The sequence below is a fragment of the Canis lupus genome, chromosome 8 (assembly GCF_011100685.1).
Source record: "Canis lupus familiaris isolate Mischka breed German Shepherd chromosome 8, alternate assembly UU_Cfam_GSD_1.0, whole genome shotgun sequence".
In the NCBI taxonomy this organism is placed as follows: domain Eukaryota; kingdom Metazoa; phylum Chordata; class Mammalia; order Carnivora; family Canidae; genus Canis; species Canis lupus.
This window is the reverse complement of record NC_049229.1, coordinates 74,614,999-74,631,325: the sequence shown is the minus strand read 5'-3', so window position 1 is coordinate 74,631,325 and position 16,327 is coordinate 74,614,999. Positions and strand designations below refer to the sequence as shown.

The window sequence follows — 16,327 nt, the reverse complement described above, 5'->3', positions numbered from 1 at the left end:
TTATTATCTAAGTATTTCTTCACTTTGGTTAATAATTGATTTATATATTTGGCAGCTCCCACATTTGGAGCATATATATTGAGGATTGTTAAGTCCTCTTGTTGAATAGATCCTTTAAGTATGATATAGTGTCCCTCTTCATCTCTCACTACAGTCTTTGGGGTAAATTTTAGTTTATCTGATATAAGGATGGCTACCCCTGCTTTCTTTTGAGGACCATTCGAATGGTAAATGGTTCTCCAACCTTTTATTTTCAGGCTGTAGGTGTCCTTCTGTCTAAAATGAGTCTCTTGTAGACAGCAAATAGATGGGTCCTGCTTTTTTATCCAGTCTGAAACCCTGCGCCTTTTGATGGGGTCATTAAGCCCGTTCACATTCAGAGTTACTATTGAGAGATATGAGTTTAGTGTCATCATGATATCTATTCAGTCTTTGTTTTTGTGGACTGTTCCACTGAACTTCTTCTTAAAGGGGAATTTTAAGAGGCCCCCTTAAAATTTCTTGCAGAGCTGGTTTGGAGGTCACATATTCTTTTAGTTGCTGCCTGTCTTGGAAGCTCTTTATCTCTCCTTCCATTTTGAATGAGAGCCTTGCTGGATAAAGTATTCTTGGTTGCATGTTCTTTTCATTTAGGACCTTGAATATATCCTGCCAGCCCTTTCTGGCCTGCCAGGTCTCTGTGGAGAGGTCTGCTGTTACCCTAATACTCCTCCCCATAAAAGTCAGGGATTTCTTGTCTCTTGCTGCTTTAAGGATCTTCTCCTTATCTTTGGAATTTGCAAGCTTCACAATTAAATGTCGAGGTGTTGAACGGTTTTTATTGATTTTAGGGGGGGATCTCTCTATTTCCTGGATCTGAATGCCTGTTTCCCTTCCCAGATTAGGAAAGTTTTCAGCTAGAATTTGTTCAAATACATATTCTGGCCCTCTGTCCCTTTCGGCGCCCTCGGGAACCCCAATTAAACGTAGGTTTTTCTTCCTCAGGCTGTCGTTTATTTCCCTTAATCTATCTTCATGATCTTTTAATTGTTTGTCTCTTTTTTCCTCAGTTTCCCTCTTTGCTGTCAACTTGTCTTCTAGGTCACTCACTCGTTCTTCCACCTCGTTAACCCTCGTCGTTAGGACTTCTAGTTTGGATTGCATCTCATTCAATTGGTTTTTAATTTCTGCCTGATTAGCTCTAAATTCTGCAGTCATGAAGTCCCTTGAGTCCTTTATACTTTTTTCTAGAGCCACCAGTAGCTGTATAATAGTGCTTCTGAATTGGCTTTCTGACATTGAATTGTAATCCAGATTTTGTAACTCTGTGGGAGAGAGGACTGTTTCTGATTCTTTCTTTTGAGGTGAGGTTTTCCTTCTAGTCATTTTGCTCAGTGCAGAGTGGCCAAAAGCAAGTTGTATTGGGAAAAAGAGAAAAAGAGAGGAGAGAAAGAAGGAAAGAAAAGAGAAAGAGGAAAAAAAAAAAAAAAGGGAAGAAAAAGAAAAAAAAAAAAGGGAAGAAAAAGAGAAAGAAAAAGAAAGGAGAAAAAAAAAGGGGGTGGGGGAAGGAAACAAATCAAAAAGCAAAACAAAACAAAAACAAAAACAAAAACAAACAAACAAAAAAAGAACCACCGGGGAGTATCTTCTGATTCTGTGTTCTTTAAGTCCCTTGGCTTCTCCTGGAAGTTGTCAGTCTAGCTGGTGTTCTGGGGGAGGGGCCTGTTGTGCTGATTTTCAGGTGTTAGCAGTTGGGGGAGCTGCTGTGCCCCTGCCTGGTGCAGGGCTCGGTGGGGGTTGTTTACCCAGTGAGGCCGCAGGAGGAACAGCCCCAGTGGCGGGGCAGCTCTGGAGCCCTGGATTCAGCTCCGGCAGGAACTCCAGAGCTCTCCGTCTGCAGGGCCTGGAGGCTCCGGGGCGGGGCCGCTGATGTGCTCAGCTGGGGCAGGAGCGTCCTTGGTGTCCTGGGCCCTCCCGGCCTCTGCCTGTCCCGGGGGGAGGGGGGATCCTGGGCTGTGTCCCGGCGCCCTGTGCTCCGGAGCCTGCGCTGGTGGATTCGCGCTCCCAGGCCGCGCAACCCCCTCCGCGGAGCTGCCGCCCGAGCCCCTCCGAGCTGCTCCTGGAACCGCGCAGCCCCCTCCGCACGGAGCCTCTTCCTCTGCCCGAGCCCCTCCGAGCTGCTCCCGGGGCCGCGCAGCCCCCTCCGCGGAGCCGCCGCCCGAGCCCCTTCAGCTGCTCCGGGTCCCGCCGGGTCCCGCCGTGCGCGCTGCAGCCCTTAGGGAGCTCGGCGCACTCTCCTGGGCGCGCAGTTGCTCTGTTACTGTCCCCGGGAGCCCGAAGGCCTCCTCGCCCTCCTGGTCCTGCTCCAACTCCCCACGAGCCCCTTTCCGCCCGGGAAGGTCGGTGCAGCTCCTGCGTCTCCGGGTCGGGGCTCTCCTGTCCTGGGGACACTCACCCCGGCCTCAGCCCGGCTCCTCGCGGGGCCCCTCCCCCTCGGAGGCCTTTGTTCCTTTATTTCTTTTTCCCCGTCTTCCTACCTTGCTAGATGCGCGAACTCTTCTCACTGTAGCATTCCAGCTGGTCTCTCTTTGAATCTCAGGCCGAATTCATAGATTTTCAGGATAATTTGAAGGTTTTCTAGGTAGTTTGGTGGAGACAGGTGATTTGGAGACCCTACTCCTCCGCCATCTTGCTCCTCCTCCCCCGCTCCAATTTTTTAAACAAAGATTTTTTCTTCCATGAGAGACATACAGAGAGAGACAGAGACACAGGCAGAGGGAGGAGCAAACTCCATGCAGGGAGCCCGATGTGGGATTTGATCCTGGGACTCCAGGGTCACGACCTGGACCTAAGGCCAGTGCCAATCTGCTGAGCCACCCAGGGATCCCTATCAAGTGATTTTAAACCAGAATCAATACCCATTCTTCTGAAGCTATTCAAATAATATAAATTGAAGGAAAACTTCCAGACTCATTCTCTGATGTCAGCATTACATTCTCCCCCATATTAAAGACCCAGTTATTAAGGAGAATTACAAAAGATTATATTGATGAATATGGATGCAAAAGTCTCACCAAGTTCCTAACACTAAGATCCAACACTACAAAAATACTAACCTGAAGGGAAAAGGATCTATAGTCTCAAACATCTAGAACACTTATGAAAGAAATTGAAGAAGACACACATAGATTGAAAACATTCTATTCTCATGGATTGGAGTTATAAGTATTGATAAAATATCTATGCTACCAAGAGCAATTGACACATTCAATGAAAACCCTATCAAAATACCATGAACTTTGTTCTTGGAAATAGAAGAAACAATCCTAAAACTTGTAAGGAACCAAGAATGATCCTGACGAGACAAGACAATGTTGAAAACAACCCAAATCAGAAGGTATCACAATTGTGGAGTTCAAAGTTGTGATCATCAAGATGGTATAATATTGGCAGTAAAAGAGGCAGATAGGTCAAAGGAATACAGTAGAGAATGCAGAAACGGAAACACAACTCTACGGTCATATTGTCTTTGACAAACCACAAAAAAGAGTATCCACTGGAAAAGGACAATCTTTTCAACAAGTGGGGTTGTGAATATTGGGCAGTCACAAGTAAAAAAATGAACCTGGGCCACATTCTTACAAGTGACACAGAGATAAAAATCCGAGTAGATGAAAGTCCTAATTGTGAAGCAGGAAACCATCAAAATTCTAGAGATTTTGTGACCTCAGGCACAACAGTTTCTTGCTACTCAAGTCTTTAGAGGGAAGGAAAACAAAACCAAAGATAAACTATATGGATTCCATCAAGGAAAGGGCAATTGTACAGCTATGGAAACACTCAACATAATTTAAAGACAACCGATAGGATGGGAGAAGATATTTGCAAATTGATCATCAGATTAAGGCTGGTTTCCAAAATATACAGCACAATTATCAACCTAAACAAACACAAAATGAAAAATCCAATCAGAAATGTGCAGAAGACATGAACGGACACCCTGTCCTGATATGAGATCCCACCTCACATCATATATCATGTAGCTCATGCACATGCACAATGAAATTCATTGTCTCCTGAAGGACTGCCTTTTACGAACTCTGTGATTAGACCAGACAATGAATCCAACAGAAAAGAGAGAAAAAACTTTCTGTCCCACTGGAGGACCTACCAGAGAACTGGCAGAAAAAATAAATAAATGTGAGGCAGGGCAAGATGACAGGAGTAGGGGTCCTCAACTCACCTGGCCCCATCAAATACCTAGATAAGCTACAAACCATCCTGAACACCTACAAATTCGACCTGAGATTTAAAGAGAGATTGGCCGGAACACTACAGAGAGAAGGGTTTTCACTTCTAACAATGTAGGAAGGCAGAAATAATAAAACAAAAAAAATCAACTAGGGGAGGAGCACCGTAATAAGTCCATGTAAGGCCCACAGCTAAAGCCTCCAGGACAGGAAAGTTCAGCCCTGGAGAAGCTGGAACATTATAAATCCACCCTGTGTCTTCCCATACAGAAAAGTGATTACTAGGAAAATTGGGCAAAATCACAGGAGGGGCATTGAAGCATCCAGTTCCCAGTGTCACTAGTAGAGGAAATGAGTCCAGGGGCAAGTGCACCAAATGTGGGATCTCAGTAAAGGGCTGAAACACGCACCAAGCAGGACATGTAGGAGAAACCAGTCTGTCCAGGGGCTGGGGGTGGGATCTCAAGAGGGAGCTGTCTGTGTCCCGCTGGCTTCGGGAAACTTGATCCATGGGAGCACGATTCCAGCAGCCAGGGCCCTGGATCCCAGGGCACAGAGTGGATACATACCAGGAACCTGGACTTCCCCTGGAAGAGATGGAGATGGGGAGGGCACAGGACAGGGAGGACTCTCATGCCACTGGGGGCCCTGCAAGCTGTGCAGACCTGCACCCACAGGCCAGGCTGTGAGCATCTAGGCCAGTGCAGACTGGGAGACTGTGGTAGTTACTGAGTGGAGCTGATTCCAGGGTTCGAGAACTGGCTGCCACTGTGTTGCTGTTCCTCATTGTTTCACCTTGTGCCTGGGAGAGAAGGGCTTCCAGGGAACAAAGGACTCACACGGTAAACAGCTCCCACTATGCCCAGCACCCAGCAAGGGTGAAAGGAGGGAAAATGAGTGGGAAACATCAGTGAGGTTGACAAACTATGAGAGACTCCTAACTCTGGGAAACGAACAAGGGCTAGTGGAAGGGGAAGTGAGCAGATGGTTTCAGTGATTTGGCGATGGGCACTGACAGGATGAACACTGGGTGTTTGTTATAGGTTGGATTCAAACTTCAATAACAATATATAATAAGGGCAGCCCTGATGTTTCAGATGTTTATAGCTGCCTTCAGCTCAGGGTGTGATCCTGGACCCCGGGATCAAGTTCCACATTGGGTTCCCTGCACGGATTCTGCTTCTCCCTCTGCCTGTGTCTGTGCTTCTCTCTCTCTTTGTCTGTCATGAATAAATAAATTATATATATATATATATATATATATATATATCATATATATACGTACATATATTATGTACATATATATAATTCAGATAAATAACATCTTATTGAAGAAGAAATGGGTCAATGAAGAAAAAGAATTTAAGCAAAATTTTGATCAATGAAAATTAAATCATGACTTGTTAATGCTTTGGATACACCAACAGCCATCCACAGATGGAATGACTGACGACTACAGGTCTTCCTCAAAAACAGGAAGAGTCTAAAACAAGCAAGATAAACCTGCACCTAAAGGAGCTGAATAAAAAGATCAAAGAGAGCCTAAACCTAACTGGATAAGAGAAAAAATGAATATTAGAGTATAACTTAAGTATATAGAAATAAAAAAAGGCAAACAAACTTAGGAGCTAATATTATGTAAATATTAGTAAGTGTAAGAAATCATGAGATAGATTTGATAATTTAAAAGTGAAAGTACCCAAACTAAAAAATCATGAATGAATGAGGAGAGATCACAACAAACACCTAAGAATTACAAGCAAGTATAAGAAGAAATTTTGAGCCGTTATAAGCCAAGTTATTGGGTGATCTGGAGAAATGGATGCAATCCTAGGAACACAAAAACAACCAAAACAGAAACAACAATGAATTGAACAAACTTCACAGAACAATTACCTGGAAATAAAAATGAATCATAATTAAAAGCCTCCCAAAAGCAAGATTATATGGACAGATGATTCCCCAGGGAAATTCAACAAGAACAATCAGTATCTATTCTTCTAAAACGATTCCAAATAAGAGAAATTGAAGGAAAACTTCCAGACTCATTTTCTGATGTCAGCATTACCTTGATCCCTAAACCTAACATCCCAGTAAGAAGGAGAATTACAGAAAAATTCCATTGGTGAATCTGGATGCAAATTTCTCAGCAAGATCCTAACCAGGAGGATCCAATAGTATATTAATAGGATTATTCACGACAATGAAAAAAATGGGCTTAATTCTTGGGCTGCAAATGTGGTTCAGTATGTGTTAATTGAACAGTGTGATAATCCCATTAATAAAAGAAAGGATAAGAGCCATTTTATGCTCTCAACTGATGCCCAAAAATAATTTGACAAAATATATTATTCTTTCTTGATAAAAATCTTTTCCTGTGTACGGATAGGGGGATAAACCCAAATTCATAAAAGCCATCTACAGAGGCTACACAAAGAATGTCATCCTCAACATGGAAAACCTGAGACCATTTCTCCTAAGGTCAGGAACATGACAGGATTCTGCACTGTCACCACTGTTATTCAACATAAAACTAGACATCCGAGCCTGAGTAGTCAGAAAAAAAATCAAAAGTCATGCAAATCACCAAAGGAAAAAAACAAACTTTCACTCTTCACAGATGACAAGATACTTTAAGGAGAAACTGCAAAGGCTCTATTGAAAAATTGCTGGAACTGATACAGGAATTCAGCAATACCTGAGCATATAAAATTAATGCAAGTAAGTCAGTGGCATTGCTATATACTACAAATGAAAGAGAAGAAAGACAAATCAAGGACAATGAATCTCATTTATCATTGCATCAGAAAATTCATATAATGGGAATAATCCTAACCAAAGAGGGAAAGGACCTAGATCTAAAAATTCTAAAATACATAAGAAAGATATTAAAGAAGACACAAATATATGGAGAAACATTCTATTCCTATGGAGAACATTCTATTCCTATGGAGAGGGAGAGTGAATATTGATATAATCTCTATGCCACCAACAGCATATTCAATACAAACCTTATCAAAACACCACAAACATTTTTCTAGGAAATGGAACAAACAATCCTAAAACATGTAAGGAAACAAAACAGATTCTGACTAGGCAAAGGGACATGGAAAAAAAACCCAAAGCAGAAGTCATCACAGTTGGGGATTTCAAAGTTGTGGTCATCAAGACCGTATAATCGTGGCAGTAGAACACGCACATGGGTCAATGGAATAGAATAGAGAACCCAGAAATGGACACACAGCTCTGTGGTCAACTTATTCTCGACAAAGTACAAAAGACTATCGACTGGAAAAAGGACAATCTCTTGAACAAGTGGTGTTGGGAGCATTGGACAGCTGCAAATAGAATGAACCTGGCTGCCCATAAAGTTCAGGAAACAACAAATGTTGGAGAGGATGCGGAGAAAAGGGAACCCTCTTACACTGTTGGTGGGAATGTGAACTGGTGCAGCCACTCTGGAAAACTGTGTGGAGGTTCCTCAAACAGTTAAAAATAGACCTGCCCTACGACCCAGCAATTGCACTGCTGGGGATTTACCCCAAAGATACAGATGCAGTGAAACGCTGGGACACCAGCACCCTGATGTTTATAGCAGCAATGGCCACGATAGCCAAACTGTGGAAGGAGCCTCGGTGTCCAACGAAAGATGAATGGATAAAGAAGATGTGGTTTATGTATACAATGGAATATTACTCAGCTATTAGAAATGACAAATACCCACCATTTGCTTCAACGTGGATGGAACTGAAGGGTATTATGCTGAGTGAAGTAAGCCAGTCGGAGAAGGACAAACATTATATGTTCTCATTCATTTGGGGAATATAAATAATAGTGAAAGGGAATATAAGGGAAGGGGGAAGAAATGTGTGGGAAATATCAGAAAGGGAGACAGAACGTAAAGACTGCTAACTCTGGGAAACGAACTAGGGGTGTTGGAAGGGGAGGAGGGCGGGGGGTGGGAGTGAATGGGTGACGGGCACTGGGGGTTATTCTGTATGTTAGTAAATTGAACACCAATAAAAAATAAAAAAAATAAAAAAAAAAAAGAATGAACCTGGCCACATTCTTACACTTCACACAAAGATAAACTCAGAGTAGATGAAAGACCTAAATGTGAGTCAGGAAGCCATCAAAATCCAAGAGATTTTGTGACCTTGGGCACAAAAGGTCCTTGGTACTTAAGTCTCCAAAGGGAAAGAAAACAAAAGCAGAAATGAACTTCATGGACAACATCAAGGAAGGAGCTGTCCACAGCTATGGACGCACTGAACATAATTAAAAGGCACATAAAAAATGGGAAAATATAGAGACGCCTGTGTAGCTTGAGCATCTGTCTTTGGCTCAGTGATCCCAGGGTTCTGGGATTGAGACAGCATCAGACTCCCTGTGGGGAGCGTACTTCTCCTTCTGCCTGGGTTTCTGCATCTCTCTCTCTCTATCTCTCATGAATAATAAATAAGATATTTGCAAATCTATCTTCAGATTAAGGCTGGTTTCCAAAATAGAGAAAGAAATCATCAAACTTAACTACTACAAAGTGAAAACTACAATCAGAAATGGGCAGAAGACATGAAGAGACACCCTGTCCTGAGTTGAGTTGACGACTCTCATCTTATATCAGGTAGGTCATCCACATGCAAAATGAACTTTATTGTCTCCTCTAGGTCAGCCTTATATCAACTGCATGATTAGAACAGACAATGGATCCAAAGGAAAAGAGGGAAATATTTTCTGCCCCATACTGTAGGACCTACCAGAAAACCTGGCAAGAAAATTACATAAAAGAAATGAAAAATTGGTAAACTGAAAGAAAATAATTTGTTTGCCTATGTCAATGTCTTAAAAGAGTCAATGAGTAAAAACCTCACATAAAAACTGGAAGAAATAGGGATCCCTGTGTGGCGCAGCGGTTTGGCGCCTGCCTTTGGCCCAGGGCGCGATCCTGGAGACCCGGGATCGAATCCCACATCAGGCTCCTGGTGCATGGAGCCTGCTTCTCCCTCTGCCTATGTCTCTGCCTCTCTCTCTTTCTCTCTCTGTGACTATCATAAATAAATAAAAAAAATTAAAAAAAAAACTGGAAGAAATAACTCATGAGTTCAGGAAAAAATATGGATGTAAAATAAGCAACTAAAATAAAAGTATGTTTCTACAACCTGACAACAAATTACCTATATAAAATTAACAAAATGATTCATTTTTCACTGGTATCAAAAATAAATATTCAGGATTAAAATTGACTAAGGATATAAAATACTCTGTGGAAAATGACCTACATTAATGAAAGTCTTTTTTTTTTACATGAATTTTTATTTATTTATTATAGTCACACAGAGAGAGAGAGAGAAGCAGAGACAGGTAGAGGGAGAAGCGGGCTCCATGCACTGGGAGCCCAACGTGGGATTTGATCCCGAGTCTTCAGGATCGTGCCCAGGCCAAAGGCAGGCGCCAAACCACTGCACCACCCAGGGATCCCCTAATGAAAGTCTTTTGAAAATGCAGCCAGAAATGCAAAGATAACTCTGTTTACACGTTAGACCTTCATATAGTCAGAGTGCTATATACACAAATTGCTAGAGAATTGTGGTGCAACACTTGTGCTGACTTTTAAAGACTCGAATGTAAGTCTGGAGCTGGTTATATACTCAGAGGATATGCAAATAGGGCCTTCTCTCCACTGATTAAAGCAGCCCAGCCTCAAACCTGCAGCTGGGAGAGGAGTCCCAGCCGCAGGATCCCCAGGTGACAGCATTCAGTGATCAGGAGAGAATAGAGGCAACTCACTATGGAGTCTGAGCTCAGCTGGGTTTTCCTTGTCACTATTTTAAAAGGTAATTCATGGAGAACAAGAGACCTTGAGTCTGTGAGTGGAGGTGAGTGAGAGAAACAGGGGATGTGGGACAGTGTCCTCACCAGGATGTCTTGTGTCTGCAGGTGGCCAGGGTGAGGGGCAGCTGGCGGAGTCTGGGGGAGACCTGGTGAAGCCTGAGAGGTCCCTGAGACTCGCCCGTGTGGCCTCTGGATTCACCTTCATTTCCTATACCATGAGCTGGGTCCACAAGGCTCCTGGGAAGGGGCTGCCGTGAGTCGCATGAATTTATTCTAGTGGAAGTAACATGAGCTATGCAGACGCTGTGAAGGGCCGATTCACCATCTCCAGAGACAATGCCAAGAACATGCTGTATCTGCAGATGAACAGCCTGAGAGCTGAGGACATGGCCGTGTATTACTGTGTGAATGATACAGTTAGGGGACCTCAGAGTGAGCCCAGACACAAACCTCCCTGTAGAAGGGGATCGGGACCACCAGGGGGTGCACAGTCCTCACCACTTCTCTCTTGAAGGCCCAGGAGCAGGTGCAGAGGGAGGTTCTGAGAAGGCTTCCTGTCAGGATCTGGGATTCCTCTCCATTGATCAGGTTCCCCAGGGAGCCTCTCTGGACAAAGGAATTTGTGCTGAACTATGCAAGGTCTTATTTAGAAACTTAGTTTATATAGGAAAACAACTTCTTTATATGCTCCAAAGACAGAGTTGCATATATCTATTTAATATTTTTCCTGGGGATCCCTGGGTGGCGCAGCGGTTTGGCGCCTGCCTTTGGCCCAGGGCGCGATCCTGGAGACCCGGGATCGAGTCCCACATCGGGCTCCCGGTGCATGGATCCTGCTTTTCCCTCTGCCTGTGTCTCTGCCTCTCTCTCTCTCTCTCTGTAACTATCATAAATAAATAAAAATTTTTAAAAAATTAATATTTTTCCTGAATATGAATAATATACACATAACTCCATGTACCTCATCTTTAGTTGGATCAGCAATGCAAGAGAGTTGGTCGGGGGAATGGGGTGACAGGGTGACAAGAACTGAGGGGGGCACTTTAAGGGTTGAGCACTGGGTGTTACGCTATACTTGGCAAATTGAACTCCAATAAAAATATACATTAAAAAAACAGACCATGCACACCCCAAAAATCTGACTTCTAGGTAAATGAGAACAATGATTAAAGAGAAGCAGCAAAATTTATGAAGTGATAATGAACTTGGATCGAGGACTTACCCAGACTCTCAAGTGCAAGCTATCCTTTTACCAAGGTCACCAGCTGGTTCAGATGGCCAAGTGTACACTGTGTGCTCAGAGACCAGAAGTTTCTACTGGATCCATGAGGTTCATTAGGGCGAGAAGCTGTATTGGTGGACCTTCCACCTGCAGGGAATAAGTCATGGATCCTTCAGGTGCTGAAGGATCATCTCACTGGGTGTGACCTCTACCATCCCTGTGGTGAAACCTAAAGTCCATGTGATGGGAGGAGGAGGTGGGGTCTTCAGGGAGCACTTAGGTCATGAGGCTTAGTCCCATTGAGGAATCAGGTCCCTTATACACCAGGACTGGGAAAGCTCCCTGACCCTTGCCCCATATGAGGTGACAGGGAATGGAAGCCTAGGACATGGGCATTCTCCAGGCATCATATCTTCCTGCAGCTGGACCTCAGATCCCCAGAATCAAGAACTGTGGGAATGAGTGTCTGTTGTTTAATCCACTCCGTCCATGTAAGTTGTTCCAGCAGGGGGCACAGGAACATTAGTGACACATTAGTGACACATGAACCCAAACACCAATGCTTTGGTGTTTCCAGGAGTGATGAATGTGATGACCCTGAGGGATTTGAGTGCCATCATCTCCTTATGGAGTTGTGTCATACTGACTACTGTGAGTCGTGTGCCTCAGCTACATTTAGTATTTGACTTTTTACTTCATATGCAATCCCTTTTGTACAAGGTCTCTGCACCATCCAGGTAACAGGACCTGGTTATGACAATATCTAACAGCTCTGCCATCCTATCCCATAGTTTACACATTAATGCAGCTGAGAGTGCAGTTGTGTCAGGAAGTTAAGTCCACCCATCATAACTCAGCCAGTGTGCCAGCCCCAAATGAACTTAACATGAGGAGTGGCCCAGCTTTGTCCAAAATCAGCATGATTTGTGCATTTATCTCCTTTTCCCAAACTTGCACATCCAGGACTTTAATCATGAGAAGATGAAGGAGAGGGTGGAGCACAGAGGTTCCATAACACATTGGAGGCCCAGGACCTAGGTGGATGTTTGATGAATATGTAAGCAGACTTTGGGGCAGAAGGTTGTTCTACCTGCAACACAACCTTCCCTCCTGACTGTGTCCGGGACCCTGGCTAGCCCTTTGAAGACATTCTCCACATGGGAGCAAGAGGAGCCAGGGCTTATTGAATGAGATCCCATTCATCCCTTATTGAATGAAGTCCCAAAGGTCACTGCAGACCCTGTTCCCAGGAAATCCCCAGGAGCTAGGACTCACCTTCCCCTTTCCCAGTTTCATAAAAAGTCAAGTCACAAGTGCACGGCCTCAGCTGGGAAATAGATGGTGCCCAGCCCTCATGTATTTGCCTTTTGGTCCTCCTCACCTAGGACTTACCAATTTTCTTCATTTCTTACATTTTCTTAAATCATTTCTGTGGATTCATGACGACATGGACTCAACCTTCTGAACTGAGGTCCCTGCTGTCCTGAGAGCCAGGTACCATGGAAACTAGAGCAACATTTACAATCATAATAACACCTATGGTCAAGCCAAAAGGATCATTTACTCACCTGGGGAGGAAAAGTCTCAACTTAGGTGGAAAGGGTAGGGTTATTGTCCCCTTCTCACACAACAGGAGACACGGAGCCCCACTACGCAGGCACTTCCATGATTACTAGCTCCAAGATGAGCTCCCACCACCTTCCAGTCCCTAATTCCACATGGGAAGTATGAGGATAAGGGGGCATCTGGACATGTGCTTATGGGATCCATCTAACCATCCTGGTTCTTCACCTTGATTTCTCCATCCTCTGATTATGAACAGTTGACTCTATATCAACAACTACATGAATTTATATTTAAATTTCAATTCATGTATTGTACTCATTTTATTAGAATATCCCTTAGTCAAAATCATTATCTGCCTGTCTTACATACGTGATAATATCACCCTCAGATCACATCTGCACTTGCCTGTCTGCAAGGTTTAGAATTTCTCCCAGAAAGAGCAGAAACTATCTTCCCCCAAGTGAGTCCAAGCCCCAAATGTCTCTTCCTTCTTGGATCATGAGGTTTCCCCAGGATCTCATAGCTGCTCACTATCCTCAACCAGATCTGGTCCCAAACACAGAGGAGATGCTTAATTCATAGCAATTTGCTTCTCAGGACTTTATAGGATGGCATCTATCTGAAATTACTTTACCCCACAAGAGGGCATAGCATGCATTTTTAAGGGTTCTCTTGAGGAACTGGACCCATAGCCCATTGGCTCGCATGACTTAATAGGCTGATAGGTCCTTGATTTACATTCATGAGGTGGAGATCCAGGGAAGCCAGTGGAGTAATTCTCGTCTGACTCTGAAGTAATCTCTCATTAGAGAATTGGGAGACGTGCATGTGTAACTGTCTCCAAGGCAGGAGGACATGGATGTTTCAAATCAAGCCTCCAGGCAGGAAGAATGATGGAACTCTTCATCCTTCTGTTATTTATTCTATTCAGAACAACTGAGGTGTCCATTTTTTTTGAAGATTTTATTTATTTATTCATGAGACATACAGAGACAGTCACAGAGATGGGGCAGAGAGAGGCAGGGTCCATGCAGGAAGCTCAATGTGGGACTCGAACTTGAGACTTAAGAAAGACCTGAGCTGAAGGCAGATGCTCAACCACTGAGCCACCCAGGTGTCCTGAGTGTCTGTTGTTTAAATCCACCCAGTTCTTGTACAATGTTACAGTATCCATAAAATGGTACGACCCTAGTGACACATGGATCCAAGTAATGATGCTCTGGCATTTCCACAAGTTATGTCTCTGATGACCCTGAGGGATTTGAGTGTTACCATCTTCCAGAGTTGTGTTATACTGACTGTTGGGAGGTGTGTGCCTCTCCACTGGGAACGATATTGGTCCCCCATGTCCCCAAACTAATACCTATCTGTGTCTGTCACTCTCCCTCCATAGCTGAGGGGGGTTTCCAATGGTGAGCTCATTACTGGAAATCCACAAACACCTCCAATAACTGTTTATTCTTTATCTATATGTTTATATGCATTCATTCTTCTGAGTGTTTCTACACCATCCTGGTGGCATGATCTGGTGTTGACAGTATCTCTCAGCTCTCCCATCCTATCCAGAGTTTACACATGAACTCCCTGGTAGAGCAACTGTTTCAGGAAGTGAAATCCAGTCATGGAAAGTGAGTTCCCTGACTGCAAGAAAAAAACTCTGGTGGGAACGACCCCTTCTCTGTATCAGGAGGGAAAAAATGATCCTCAGAATCAGAGTAGGGAATGTAGGACCCAGAAGGCTCTGCAAATAATCCTTGTCGTTCTTCACTCATTAAGTGATCCAAACACAAATCCTGGTCTTCAATATCTACAAATGCAATGTTGTATTGTCTAGGAGACAGAAGGGCTGCCTCAGCAATCATTGTCTGGGTGTCGTATTTTACATAGCTCACACACGTGGAAACTGAAATGATTCTCTCCTTACATACGTCTTATATCTACTGATTTATTAGATGATAAAAAGAAACCAGAAAAACAGAAGAGAAATATTTCTAATGCAACAGGTTGAAGACATACTGAGGGAAATTAGGCAATTAAAAAATTAATCAGGAGAGGGAAGAAAAATTGTTTCCATATGACATGATCTGCTAAAGTGGCAATGTCTACAAATTCCACAAACTCTAGGAATTAATTAATGATGTCAAGGAATGTTCAGGATATAAAATAAACAAATAAAGCTATGATTCCAAAGACTAAGAAAAATTATCTATATAAAATCCTATATAAAATTCATAAAATATGACTTTTGCTAACATCAAAAAATATTTAGGATTAAATTTCAATAGAAGATAAGATACCATATTAAAAATGATGTATTTTGACGAAAGGTTTTTTTTAAAGAAAACAGAAATGAAAAGATTACTATGCTCCCAGATGAGAACATCATATTTCCACAGTGACATCTGCAAAAAGTGATCTGCAAAGGTAATGCAATCCTTGCTATTAACTTGTTAAAATCGAGTTGTGGTCAGAAGCTCAATATATACTCATAAGACATGCAAATAGGACCCTCCCTCCGCTGATTAAACCAGCCCAGCCCTGACCCTATAGCTGGGAGAGGAGCCCCAACCCCAGGATCCTCAGGTGACCTCATTGAGGGATCAGGACTGAACACAAACAACTCACCATGGAGTCTGTGCTCTGCTGGGTTTTCCTTGTCGCTATTTTAAAAGGTAATTCATGAAGAACAAGAGACCTTGAATATGAGAGTGGAGGTGAGTGACAGAAACAGAGGACGTGGGACAGCATCCTGACCAGGATGTCTTGTATCTGCAGGTGTCCAGAGTGAGGTGCAGCTGGTGGAGTCTGGGGGAGACCTGGTGAAGCCTGGGGGATCCCTGAGACTCTCCTGTGTGGCCTCTGGATTCACCTTCAGTAGCTATGACATGAACTGGGTCCGCCAGGCTCCAGGGAAGGGGCTGCAGTGGGTCGCATACATTAGCAGTGGTGGAAGTAGCACATACTATGCAGATGCTGTGAAGGGCCGGTTCACCATCTCCAGAGACAACGCCAAGAACACGCTGTATCTTCAGATGAACAGCCTGAGAGCCGAGGACACGGCCATGTATTACTGTGCGGGTGACACAGTGAGGGAACATCAGTGTGAGCCCAGACACAAAACCTCCCTGGAGAAGTGGATCAGGACCACCAGGGGGTGCACACTTCTCACCACTTCCCCCTTGAAGGCCCAGGAACAGGTGATGAAAGTTCTGGGCAGGTTTCCTGTCGTGGTCTGGGGCTTCCTCCTCATGGAGCAGGTTCCCTACGGTGTCTCTCTAGACCCATGATTCAGTGTCTCCTTATAAATTTTCTAATTTTTAATATTTGTTTTTATACACAGTATTGTTTACATGCGCTAAAGACAAATCTCCTTACACTTCTCTCTACTGTCCTTACACATCATTTAATGACTCATATCTCAGTGCACCTCAACTTGTCTTTTAGGAGTTCCACCTTTATACACTGTTCATTAGAGAAC

The 16,327-nt window shown here is 43.6% G+C and overlaps 1 pseudogene and 1 gene segment (V, D, J or C); both read left to right on the top strand.

Annotated features, from left to right (window-relative positions):
• Positions 1-9,947: 9,947 nt before the first annotated feature.
• Positions 9,948-10,803, top strand: LOC119876516 (annotated as a pseudogene).
• A 4,557-nt stretch (positions 10,804-15,360) lies between these two features.
• On the top strand, positions 15,361-16,170 carry LOC119869015. The segment is given in 2 exon segments: positions 15,361-15,521; positions 15,625-16,170. Coding segments are annotated over 2 exon segments (558 nt in total).
• The last annotated feature ends 157 nt before the right edge of the window (positions 16,171-16,327 follow it).